We start from the raw sequence: 13562 nt of genomic DNA, 5'->3' as shown, positions 1-13562 counted from the left end.
CGAGATTTGAAAAGTTGCTCAGCTAGGAATTGCTCTTAAGTTACGATGGAGCTATTAAGTGTCAGTCTGGCGGAGCGTTGGGTCGATGGTTAGCGCCGCCATGTTGAATGGCAGAATGATTTTAAACTTCAACGAGCGCACCACGGAACCGACGAATCGCTTTTGTTCCACGTAATCTCGCGTCATTTAAGTATAATTGAAAGAGTGTAAAATCGATGAAATGTGTGATTTCCTAATTACCAGTGCATTTATTTTGTGATTATTCTTTTGATTTGATATTAAATAGCTTTTGATTGTGAAGTGAGTTATTCTTTGACTACTATCTAATAGTGCATCTACTTTAACCACTATGGGCGATGCTAATAAAGGCGGAGAACCGCCTACAAGTTCAATCCTTAATAAAGTATCAATACCAATCTTCTTTTCGGAGTTTTTATTCCATTCATGAAAACATTTTCCCTTAAACTTCGACGTTCAAATAATAATTACACCTGAATCCCATCATCACATCACATTTACCACACACCATCACATCACATTGACTTTTAGGTTATTATTTGATATTCAAGTCAATTTCGGACTATAGGTGGTTTTATGGTACTTGCGGCCTGTTGTATAATAAAATACAAGCTACTATACTACTATACTAGCTACTATACTATTATAGCCTGACAAGTAATATATGATCACGCGCCATGTTGCGGAATTTCACTGGAACTATTTTCATCCTATACTGTACTGTCATCCTACCCTATATATATGGGAATAACAGCGCCCTCTTGACAATGATCATATATTACAGGTTAGGCTTTAGTATTATTTATTAAAAAAAAAAAAAAAAGACTGAAGTTCTGGCCCTTGACACAATTGCCAATTCCCAGATTGACATTAAACTCGGCCGAGACTGTTTAAATACCTGGGTAGCACCATCACAGCCAAGTGCCACCTTGCGAACGAGATAAACTGTAGAATAGGAGCCGCTGCAGCAGCATTCGGCAAACTTCGTTCAAAGGTGTTTCGGTCACACGACATAAAGCTCGCTACAAAGGTTGCTGTATACATGGCTATTGTCCTGCCAAATCTTCTATATGCTTCAGAAACGTGGTGCCTGTATCGGAAGCATATTCGCTCATTAGACAGCTTCCATCTGAGATGCCTCCGCGACATTATGGGTGTCCACTGGTCCGACCGTCTTAGGAACACGGAGATCCTTAGACGTGCCGATGTCGCCGGAATAGAGGCCTACCTAATGAGACGACAGCTACGATGGTGCGGTCACGTCTCCGGGATGTCCCAGGACCGAGTCGCGAAACGCATCTTCTACTGCGAACTACAAAATGGTAAGCGAAAGCGAGGCGGCCAGTTTCTGCGGTTCAAAGATGTGTTGAAGCGGCATATGAAGAGAGCTCATATAGAACCAACGACATGGGAGAGTCTAGCTGGTGACCGTCCACAGTGGAGGCATATTGTGCAGACGCAGGTGCGTGAATTCGAAGCCAGGCGACGCACAGAACTTGACGATAAGCGTGACGAGCTAAAGGCCAGACCACCTATGGCCATAACATATAATTACGTCGGAGGGGTGCTGACCTGCAGCGAGTGTGGCCGCACATTCGCTGCTAAGATTGGCTACGTCAGTCACCTGAGAGCGCACCCGCGACACTCTCAGCGGTAGAAAGCAGTTGCTGTGGCCGAAAACGGCTAGGAGACGATGATGATGATGATTTATTTATTTAGAAAACAAACAGCCTTTTACAAATATGATCTTAAATAAATGAACTTTCGTACAACATCGTTGCCAGCCATGAGTTTTCGTACAACATCGTTGACCTGAGTGCGTAGCCAACGTGCTAATGCTCCGTAGCGAACAAAACCCAACTATCACTGCACTAATATAGAAGAGTGATAGATAAGACTACTCTACGCTACGTAGCGTTAACGATTGGCAACCCCCTGCACCCTGGACCGGAAAAATGGCTATTTCTTGTCGATTTCCGTCCCCATATTATACCTATACCTATCTAGCTGTACCTATAGATACTTATGCATTTTACCCTCTCGTTCAGTTACAATAAATCAGTTTAGAATCCAGACGTGTTTGCCTTATAATTCACCTGCAATCAAAATTGAACCTTATCCCGTAAATAATAGGCTATAAGCTGCGTCAGGTGCCACTCCATACTCTTAGGTTATTATTTGTTAAGTTAATGAAACACATTATTTATTACTTAACAAACACTTTAATAATATAACAATAATTTATCAAAATAACACAATCAATCTATCATCCGGCGTGCTGTCGATATAAAACTAATATTAAGTTGGATAGTGTCACAATATTTCAGTCCAATAATTTCTTTTTCACATAGGTACATAATAATGCTTACAAACTAATTGATAAATTAAAATTCTAAAAACAGGTTTTGTCAGGTGGGTAATACCATAAATCAGCAACAGGCGTCGTCAAATCGCCTCTGAAATGTATCGCCTGCGTCGAGCACCAACAGCTTGCTGGTAGATATAGCGGAGAGATGGGCTGTCCATTTTTTAGTCACTGGGCGTCTGCCCATCGTCCTGTGTACCAAGACCCCAAATGAAAAGCTGTGAGACCTAGGTTAAGATGTACTAACACTAGTTTTGTAAGTGTATATAACTGACAATCTATGGGCAAACTGGCCTGAAATAAAGAAATAATAATTTTGAATTATGATATCTAGTTTACAGGAAATTACTTGACAGGAAATTGAAAGGAAAGTACTTAACACAATACGTGTGTGCTTAATAAAATTATAATATTCATTAATTACTAATGTTCATATGCGGAAAAAGAGGTACAGAAATGATAGGAATTTGACCATCGAATGGAAAACAAAACTTCAGACTGAACATGACTTCCAAATAAAGGACAACTCAGTTAAAAGGAGTGTACAGGTTTTTAAAGGGTCGGCAACGCGCATGTAATGCCTCTGGTGTTGCAGACGTCCATAGGCTACGGTGACTGCTTACCATCAGGCGGGCCGTATGCTTGTTTGCCACCGTCGTTGTATAAAAAGGGTCCTGGTCCGGACCGAGATTTTCGACGCTTAATTTTCTATGACGGCTGATCGCTGATCACGCGATGCTTTCTATAGAAAATTGAAGTATCGGACGCCTCAGCCCGAACCTGGATCGTTTTAACGTGAGTCATTATATGGCGATAGTGGGAGCTTATGATTTTCACGTCTCAATTATTTAAAAAATGCTCAAAGCCAAAATTTTGACAGTGAGGCAGAGTTTAAATAAGAAAAATACAAGATTTATATGTTTTAATATTATAAAATCATCAAAATCTCATAAAAATAATCTCAAAATGCGTACTAGAGTACTGTGTGATGCGTACAAAATGAGTACTGGTTCTATTTTCCTTTAAAATTCATTTGTAGTTTTACATGTATGTAAAATGTATAATTGTTGGCGCAATAAAGAATATTTACTTACTTACTTACTTATTAATGATCAACATGATTTGACTAGTTAAACCTACCCCAAACCGGCAATTCCCGGTTCTCCCTATTAACTCAGTACCGGCAAGTATCTGATTATTTTTACTGAAAAACTGTGACACTGTCCTATATACAAAATAAATACTATAATGACTATTAAACCTATTATAATAATTTACAAATACATATAGCGTTGGATGAATATATTAGAAAATAAATTTACTACATAAACCATTTAGTTAAAGCATAGGCCCAAAACTGTAGTTTGAATAGGAACCACAAGATTTAAAATAAATGTACGAGTATTTAGTTTATTCTAAGAGAAACGTACAATCATAATATTGTTTGAGAATTGCTGTTACAAGCACGTAATATTAAAATGAGTTTTAGATATTAAAAGAGACGGTAAAAACTCTGAAGTAATTCAAATTATAAAATGCTATTTATGTTAACAAAATCTACATACTTTATTAAAAAGTACCTACTAAATATGTTTTTATTCCTAAAACCATAATAACTTTTTATACATTTATAATGGCAATATTCAATTATAAAAACGGGACTATCGCGTATTGAGTGTTCTCCGAGACCACGGGGACAACGCCGTCCTCGAAACGTCGGAGGTAAATTTAAAACTCAATAAGCGATTAAGTCCCGTTTCTATAATTTAATAATGTGTAAAAATGGTGAAAGTTAAATCAGTATTTATGATGGCATCGAAAAACAATAACAGAAGGGTATGGAGGGTAAAGATAATGAGAACATTCTCATGGGAGAACTGTTGTAAAAGTATCCAGCTGGCAGCTGTAAATAATAGTTCGAAATCTCTCCGGTGGCGCTAGGGTAGCACAAGGACACGAAATGAACTTACGGCCCGATTCGAAGAATGATTAAGACACGTTTAAGATTTTGGAAACATGGATAACTAAACGACATGTCAAAATTGACGTTTATTTCGAATCCGCTGTGATCCCTAACTAAGATATTTCTAACGTCAAAGTGACACAGTGGTTACCTAATCGAACTGCTTCTGTTAATTATACGACATATAAATGACGAACTTATCTGAACCAGAACTTATCTGAACCAGAACTTAGACGTTATTGACGGAGTGAAGTGCGCTGTCAGTCATTTCTTTTTTTTTATCAATATCAAAAAAAATTGTGCCATGTATTGTGGCGCCACCTATTTAAGGTTTTTTGATGGACATTTTCTATACACATAGATTGTTCTCCTTACCTCTACCCTTCATACAGAAGGGGGTAAATAATCAGTTTTTTTTTGTAGTGTGTAACAGCAACTTTTCATACAACATTTTATAGATTTAAAGAGATTAAGATATCTACCTTATAATAGAAATACTCTTTAGTATTTTCAGAAGATTTTCGACAACACATATTTTCTGGCGATTACTATACTACATTTAGTTAAATATAAATGGCATTATCTCCCATTTTTAATATCCTACATAAAGCTGATTGATTCTCATTTTCCATAAATATTTTTTGCTTCTAACGCTAAATTAATTATGATCACGCCTTTGTTGTTAAGGCTAAATTTAGTTTTTTTTTAGTATTAGAATAATGGTAAACAATCTTGACGTGTACTTTTATTGAAATTGATTGAAAAATGCTTTTTGAAAATCAGTTTATATTACTTATGAAACCAAAATAGTGTAAATAATCGTATATGAATTATAATTGATTCATATTTGCTGTGGCTCATTTTTCAAAAAAGTTTTTTAATTAAAAAACACGTCAAGGTCGCTTACCTTCTTTCTAATGCTAAAAAAACTAACTATAGTTTACACAGTCATTTACAATTTTTTTTACTTAAATTTAGCAAAAATGCTGTAAATGGCAGCGACTACCAACCGTTTGACGGGTGTAACAAGTAAATTTTTAATGATATAAACATTTTTATATTGCAATCAAACCATACCTGCCAATATTTCATTATTTTATACATTCATAAAATCTTTTTAAACAAAATACTTGCTTACTTGAAAATTATTCGTTGTATTTGTACATATGTAAAACAGCACTTTTTGAACATTTTTTAAAAAGTAAATCTAAAAATATTATGCCTTGCAACGGACGGTAATAAATAAATATTTTGTTTTATTGAAATACGTATCACGTTTCGTGAAGCACAAAAGTACAAATAATGAATTATTTATTTTTGTTTTTTTTTGGTGTTATTTTTCTTGAGTAAGCCATATCATGCACATTTGGAACTACCTCGACACCTATTTATACTATCAGTTCGTATATCTACATTCAAATTTGCGTACGATAACATTACAAGAATCCAGAGAAATCTAAACACTCACGACAATTAGATAGAAAGGTTTATCGATAAGATTAATTCTTTTTAAATCCTTTTACAATTCGTATCCGTGTATTTATAGTCGATCAGTATATTTTTATGGCAAAAAAAAAATCAAACTATCCTCATTTTGTCATAGTGGAAAACTAATAACGAATGAGACACTGAAGAAAAATTCAAATCGATAAACCCGATATAGAGCTTAGAAAATCCAAAACATTTGTAATTTACAGAGACAATGTAGCCCGAATCGCAATATTTATTGAGCAATTTTCTTAGAAATTTTCCAGGGTTTATGTAAATATAATTTTGATTCAATTGCCACGCGCAAAGATTTATCTTGCACGAGTAATCATAATCTACTTTTATAAATATTATTAGGTACGCCGATTTTGTTATAGACATTTTTTTTCTTAAATTATTCAAAGTCGTTAACTTTGATAGCTATCCCATTTCTTATTGCAAATGATTTTAAGTAGATAGGCGCCTTTCGTGGCGTAGTCACGTATTTAATATGAAAACGAGAACGTTATTCGGAATAGTAATAAGCGAGAAAGTGAAGTTTGATTCCATTTAAGATTAAATTTAGGTCTAGGGAAAGATTAATCAATCCATAGCTTTAAAAGAACCGAATATTATCTCTGATAGTCCATAATTTAAAATTAAATCGTTATAAAATTTCTATAAATTCAAGCACAATCTACATATTGAAAATTTAGAAAATCTAAAAAGTTCACTGAGAGCAGCGTAGAAAAATCCTAATTTAAATAAATTCGAAATTAATTTGGTCCAAATTCAGGCAGAAAATTGTTACATTATAAGTCAGAAAGAGTAAGAGTAGGTTGAAATGACTATAAGTGTGAGTTGATGAGAACACTATATTGACTGTCGATTGATGGAATATTCGCATTTACAAGATTTTTAGAAGAATTTCAAGAAGCGAATGACAGAAATACAAATTTATTTTCATTCAAATTCACATTTCACTGAATAATCGTCAACGTTTCATTTCCTCATAAAACTGTAAAGTACCTTACATGCGCGATTTTTAATTAACAGATGCTGATGCTGTCATCTAAGTAGAACATTATTAATTTAGCGATTCCTAAAAATATTTGGATTTTTTTTCTGTTTTCCAATCTATTCATGTCGTTGACATTACCAATCTAGATAACCGTAAGACGTGATTAAAATTGTTTTTATTACTTACCGGTTTTTTAATTAAATTAATTTATGAATAATAAATACAAAAATACCGAAATGTTTAACATTCTTAGTAAGAAAAACAAAAAAAAAAAAAAGAAATTAACTGGATGAGGAATTTGGAAATTGCTTATATGGAAAAATAATCACTTAAGTAAGACCAAAACTAACCTAAAACTACCTAATAAAATGGCAGTATATCTAAGAAAAAATATTAAATAGATGGTGCTAACGAGTGAACAAATATGCGTAAGCACCTTAAATCTAATTTCAACAATAAACAATACAGGCAAATTGTCATTATTAATGTCCACCACGTTTGATGTAACACGAAAAGTGATTTTAAAAATGCTTAAAATGTGATTTTTAGAATGTGGAAAAGCTTGGTTCTTTTTGGGACAACATGTAACGCGACATTTTCTCAACTCCTTGAAATAAAAATCCCTAAGCATTTTTACAATTTCTTTTTATATCTGTTTTTTCGACAATATATAATTTAACATGCTGACTCTTGGCTTAAAACCTAATAATAATTGCATACTGCTATATACATTTGTTCGCGTGTTTCCTGATAATTATAAATAAATATTTGATTCTAAATCTAAATATTTGATTAATTATTTTGATTATGAATAAAATTACTTCATAGTCAAAATAATCAATTCTATTTTTCATGGTACGCTATTGAACACTTGTTACTTGAACATAATTATTTATGCCTACATAATTTATTTACAGAACACTAATTAAAATTAAATAATTTACGATACTGAGTTGGCATTATCTACAATAAACTTTCTAAAAAATAAGTCGCGGCTCATTACTTTTACACGACTGCACAAAAAAAGGAGTGTATTCTTTTCAGGGCCCATGTTTGTATGTAGGTGGGTATGTAAGTTTGTTGTTTCACCGTAACAGCTAAATGCCTGAACCGATTTACGTTTTATTGATATCGTTGGAGTCCTTATGTCATCCCGAGTAACATATACTGTGTGACGTAAGAATAAAAATATTTTTTAACTTTTCAAGCCATGTAAAGAAAGCAGTCGTGTTTTTTAATTTGGTCACTTGTTTATAAATTTTTGCTTGTAATCTTGAACAAATTTCTTTCAGCTAGATTATATTGCTTTGTGTCGAAAGTAATTAATTAATAAAATGGAATAGGTAGTGGGTATGCGAACATTTTAACATCTGAATAATATATTATATATTTATCTATAGAAAAATCATATTCTTATAGAGTTTTTACATTAGTAGACCATTATAACATTTAGATTGTTTTATTTAACACAAATAAAAACAATATTTATTCAAAAAATCACAACTAGTCGTAGTTAGGGCAGTGAGTGAATATTTGTATCGAATAAATAAATATTAAATTGAATAAATATTGAATAAATTAATACCTTTTATAAAAACCGAGATTTAAAGTTAATTTAACTAACGGGAACCGATATACAAATTGAAAGTAGGATTTATTTACCACGATACGTTGCCGAATACTAAAGTATTTTGCTCGAGGAACGAGAAACCGTATGAGTATTCCCCACAAGTGTTTCTATTACCGTAGGTATTGTTTGTCTTACCCCATCTATTTAAATAAATAAATATGTTTATATTAAATTATGCCAATATGGAATCATCATAATTAATTACTTTACTTTGTTTTCTAGCTAATTTCAACCTCCTAGGCTGTGTTTGCGAGACCAATTTAGAATTTTTAAATAGAAGAAAATGTTTCGGAAAGAGAAGATTTGAGAAATTTGAGAGGATTTTAGTACTTATTTATATGTAATTTAATTTTGTTACCAATCGCCCGTGCGTCTCGTTCGCATCAATCCATGTACATACATGTACAAGCGAAATTTACGTGCATTAGAATTGGCGTCCATCGCTAAAAGTCATATATATTCGTCATCTTTGATTAGATCGTTTGCGTATACAAATTGAAAGGGCGTTTATTCTACCTTTTTGCTTTCATATATTAAAGCACCCTTTAAATGACGGTAATTTACTATTAATATTATTTTAATGACGACAAGACTCACAGCTGCGATACAAATTGACAGCATTGAGCACCTACAGCTTATGAAAACAATACTTCAAAACATTAGGTATCCCCAGTATACAGGGTGTAATCGTTACACTGTAGCGCTGTGTGTGTGTGTGTGTGTGTATTATTCCGTAAATATAACAGATATCAGAAAAATTCAAACTGGTATCGAAAGTGCGTTACCCAATGAGTAAAATTACATTCATAATTTATTTTTAATAAAAGCAGAAATATCCCAAACATTAACTTCAAACCCTCCCATAAATTTAATAAGCCGTTCGTTGAAAGACTAGTTTAAACAAAAAAATGTACTTCCTTAAAAATAAATGTTAGATTTATTATTTCATAATTATTTTATTACATTTATTATTATTTTATTACAGTTTATCGTGCAAATAATTAATCTCAAGCAGTTTTATCTCTTACGACACCGACGTTCTTTGAGGGGTGAGTCGTCGTACTGCTAAATATATGGGAGGATTTAAATTGAATATTTTTAATATAACTACTTTTATTAAAAGATTTGTTTACTTTTTATTAGCCTATTTGTGTGTCCCACTGCTTGGCAACGGCCTCCCCTCTCGCTTTTCAATCCTCCCTATGCTGAGCAAGATCCCGCCACAACCGCTGAAACGTATCCAAGTCGTCCTGCCATCTTTTCCTCGGTCTGCCTGTGCCACGACTACTCTGGGGATGCCAGCTAGTGGCTATTTTGGCCCATCTGTCATCATTCATCCGGCAGACATGTCCAGCCCAGTCCCACTTTAGCCTGGCGGTCTTCATCCCAACATCGACGACACGGGTTTTGGAGCTAAGCTCTGTGTTCCTCACCCTGTCAGATCTTCGGATATCCAGGATACTCCGCTCCATTGCCCTTTGGCAAACCTTGAGCCGTGATTTTTGCGCCTCAGTAAATGACCAGGTTTGGGCACCATAGGTGAGGAGGAGTAAGATGCATATATCGACAAGCTTGCGCTTCAGTGCAATTGGGAGTTTACCTTCCATGAGTTCCTTCATAGACCAGAAGCTCCTCCAGGTGTTTTCGATCCTTCTATCAATCTCCTTGTCCTGGCGATCTGTGAAGGAGACTATCTGGCCTAGATAAGTATACTCTTTTATTTATTTATTAGGAAAAGGTAAGCATTTGATCACAATCTCACCTGATGGTAAGTGCCGATGCAGTCTAGGATGGAACATGCTTACCTAAAAGATGTCTATTCACTCTTGATTTAAAAAGATCCAAATTATAGTAGACTGGGAATAGATTAGCAGGAAGTGAATTCCACTCCTTAGCCGTTCGCATGATAAAGCTGGATGCGTAGCGTTTAGTGCGAATCAGCGGCAGAGTAACGACGTAAGGGTGAAACGCAAGTCCGCGTCTAGTCCCACGGTGGCAGAACGGAGATGGGGGGATTAGATTGTGTAATCCTATCGCACACTCCCCGAAATGTATCCTGTAGAATACCGATAAACAGGCTACCTTTCTACGGTGTTCTAGGCTCTGCAGTCTAGGCTCTACCAATCTCGCGCATATCGCACTCGTCAACATATTGCAAAATGTTCCCATCCACCGTCACCCCGTGTTTCTAGCTGTTGGTCATTAACTGGGTTTTAGATCGGTTCATCGTCAGACCAACCTCGAGGCTTGCGTCGCTAAGTTCTTGTAGCATACATTGCATACAAAAGAAAATATTAAAGTAATTTTACTCATTGGGCAACGCACTTTCGATATCAATTTGAAGTTTTTTTATATCTGTTATGTTTACGGAATTATCGCCTAGCTACACTTAACGATTCTACCCGTATAAAAAGGATTATAGCTACTGAAGTTAAAATTCCGGATGCAAAATAAAATAAAATGTACAATTTGCCCTTTAATGTTAATTATATCGCAATACCTACAATATTTTACCAAAACAAGTTCGTACTAAAAATTAAAATCCGGGGATGATGTCATATGCCTCTAAGCTAGACATGGTAAGGTAAATGAGCCAGAGAGAGAAGAAGAAGATGGATGTGCAAATTTTGATGCCGCGCGGACCCCCTAGTTCTCCGCCGATGGACTTCCTTCTCCTGAGGACCAGGACCAGGACCGCGAGAGCCGCTTCTGAGCAGAACATCGTGACGCTGAAGGCGAGGCTGAGGGAGAAAAGAAGGATGAATATCTCTTTAATGGATTTCAGAAGGTTTCATCAGATTTAATATGCGGACATATTTTTGTATTAAAGACAGGATAGTAGATTTTGATTGCATCACCGATTATCGATTAATAAATTTAATAATGCTTCTACTAAATAAACAGTGATCTCCTCGGATGGATCGGAGCAAATGCTCTATAAATTTACTGCTTCAATTTTGAAGTCAGTTTTTTTTACAAAAGACCAATTTGATCTAGAAGAAGTACAAGACCTCAAGTAAAAATCGGAAATGTTATCAAAATCTTGAGCCAAATCATCACATATGTGACTAGTTGACTACGAAATAGAAAAGGCTCAAAAACAACAATACCTATATTGCTTAAATCTAAACCTTTATTGCTTTATCACCGCCAAGTACAACTTTTTTTAGAATTTTCATACTATTTAAAGTTTTTATCCTACCTCAACTACTAATCGTGTAACAAACTATGAAGAAAGAAACTTATAGCAAGCAAGATTCAGTTAAAAAATTCTGTAGGTTGCATTTAAGCATTCGTCATAATCTCTTTGCGCTATTTCTTGACCCGTTAACAAGTCGATGAAGCTCCGCCAAGCGAATTTTCCACTCTAAAGAACACACGGTAACTTAAAAATGTTTCTAGGTAAAAATAGAAATCAAATTGACGAACGGAGGGATGTGCAAGTTCTATTTCGGATTAACGAGGAACCACTGTTTAATTAGGTACTTGTAATTAATAATAATCATGAATCCGTTCCCATTGCACCTTATTTGATATCATAAAAATACCCTTGGTGTGGTAGATACTTTGTTGGAATCGTAAACTGTATTGGAATGCATGTAGGTTAATATTGAACTGTCATTGTGCGCGTCTGTGGTAGTCTTTGGTGGTCAAAGAACAAAGAAATAAACGAAGTCAAAGTCGAAAGTCCAAGTTACGTACCTACTTACTTATACTTTTATATCACCAAAACTATTTTCAATAAATACACAATCTATGCGACCACTAAGTATATCAAAAAGCATGGTTACGTAGCTTACAATTGTACCCGTCCTAAATAGTCCATTCCATTCGTAAATATGGTGACAGTAGTTTGTTATAATATCCAGGTTCAAGCTACTTACTTCCCCGGTTCAACAAGGAACTTCTCAAAAAAGGGAAAATATTTTCATATAAAGTATATTAATTTGTTCTTGAAGGAACTTCTCATCTTTACTCCAATGGACGATGGCTGCCAGAGACCACACCACGCCAATGCCGAGAAACGCGTTGACAGCGTTGGAGTCTGTTACGTTGCCAACCGACGCGTCCGCGTACTTGTCCTAGATGGCTGCCACTTTACTCGCAAATGTGTCTGGAGAGGATGGATGTAGTTCAGATACTTACTTTCCCGGATCAACAAGGAACTTCTCATCTTTACTCCAATGGACGATGGCAGTCGAGAGTTCACGCCACGCCATTGCCGAGGAACGCGTTGACAGCATTGGAGCCTGTTACGTTGCCAACCGACGCGTCCGCGTACTTAACCATAGATGACTGCCACTTCAGTCACAAATGTATCTGGAGAGAATGGGTCGAGTTAAGATACTTACTTCCCCGGATCAACAAGGAACTTCTCATCTTTACTCCAATGGACGATGGCAGCAAGAGTCCACGCCACGCCAATACCAAGGAAAACGTTGACAGCGTTGGAGCCTGTTACGTTGCCAACGGACGCGTCTGCGTACTTGTCCTGGATGGCTGCAACTTTACTCGCAAATGTGTCTGGGGAGAATGGATGGAGTTAGAATTCAGTTGCAATATAATTTACTTATACGAGTGAGGCCCTCGTGCTCTAAGTTTCTTCAAAGTTTTTTCAGAGACTCAGCGACGCCACAGCAGACGAAAGAGCTGATAGCTTCCTTTATTCGTTTCTTAACGTATCAGCCTTTTTTTAATACCACGACGGTGGCAAACAAGCATACGGCCCGCCTGATGGTAAGCAGTTACCGTAGCCTATGGACGCCTGCAACACCAGAAGTATATCGGGAAAACCTAACAATCCAGCGCGGAAATGCTGCTAGCGTTTTCGGTACTAGGTACGGCACAGCTTGCAGGGGCCATTTTTAAATTTATTTTATTGTTATCTCTCTATGTTTTTTTCTCTATGTTTAAATACGGTAATGCAGTGCTTAGTGTGAGTGGTCGTCACTGTCCCAGTACAAGTTATTAACCTACGTCATTACTAATCAAGCTGACAACGAGGTGTTAATTGTTGGGCGTTAAGTAACATGTCGAGCACTGTGACGTTTGCCTTATGTGCTGCACTCGCATATCGATAATAGGTACGTCCAAATGC

The 13562-nt window shown here is 35.7% G+C and overlaps 1 protein-coding gene and 1 long non-coding RNA gene across 7 annotated transcripts in view; one reads left to right on the top strand and one right to left on the bottom strand.

The window, feature by feature from the left end:
- LOC133528693 (uncharacterized) overlaps nt 1–13562 on the top strand; it is a 204025-nt gene that overhangs the window by 90438 nt on the left and 100025 nt on the right. The window lies entirely within an intron of this gene.
- The window catches only part of LOC133528681 (sodium/calcium exchanger 3), a 263871-nt gene continuing 261236 nt past the window's right edge, over nt 10928–13562 (bottom strand). For 5 of the 6 annotated variants that reach the window (XM_061866147.1, XM_061866148.1, XM_061866151.1 and 2 more), the window contains 2 exons: nt 12817–12988; nt 10928–11205 (listed from right to left, as the gene is read on the bottom strand). In XM_061866147.1, the coding sequence (XP_061722131.1) occupies nt 11001–11205; nt 12817–12988 (377 nt within the window). In that variant the 3' untranslated portion in view covers nt 10928–11000. Of the gene's footprint in view, nt 11206–11609; nt 12579–12816; nt 12989–13562 lie in introns of those variants that run through there. The other variant, XM_061866152.1, reaches the window with a different exon arrangement.

The sequence above is a fragment of the Cydia pomonella genome, chromosome 19 (genome assembly GCF_033807575.1).
Source record: "Cydia pomonella isolate Wapato2018A chromosome 19, ilCydPomo1, whole genome shotgun sequence".
Lineage (NCBI taxonomy): Eukaryota > Metazoa > Arthropoda > Insecta > Lepidoptera > Tortricidae > Cydia > Cydia pomonella.
The sequence above is the reverse complement of the archived record's forward strand: the minus strand, read 5'-3'. Positions and strand labels throughout refer to the sequence as shown.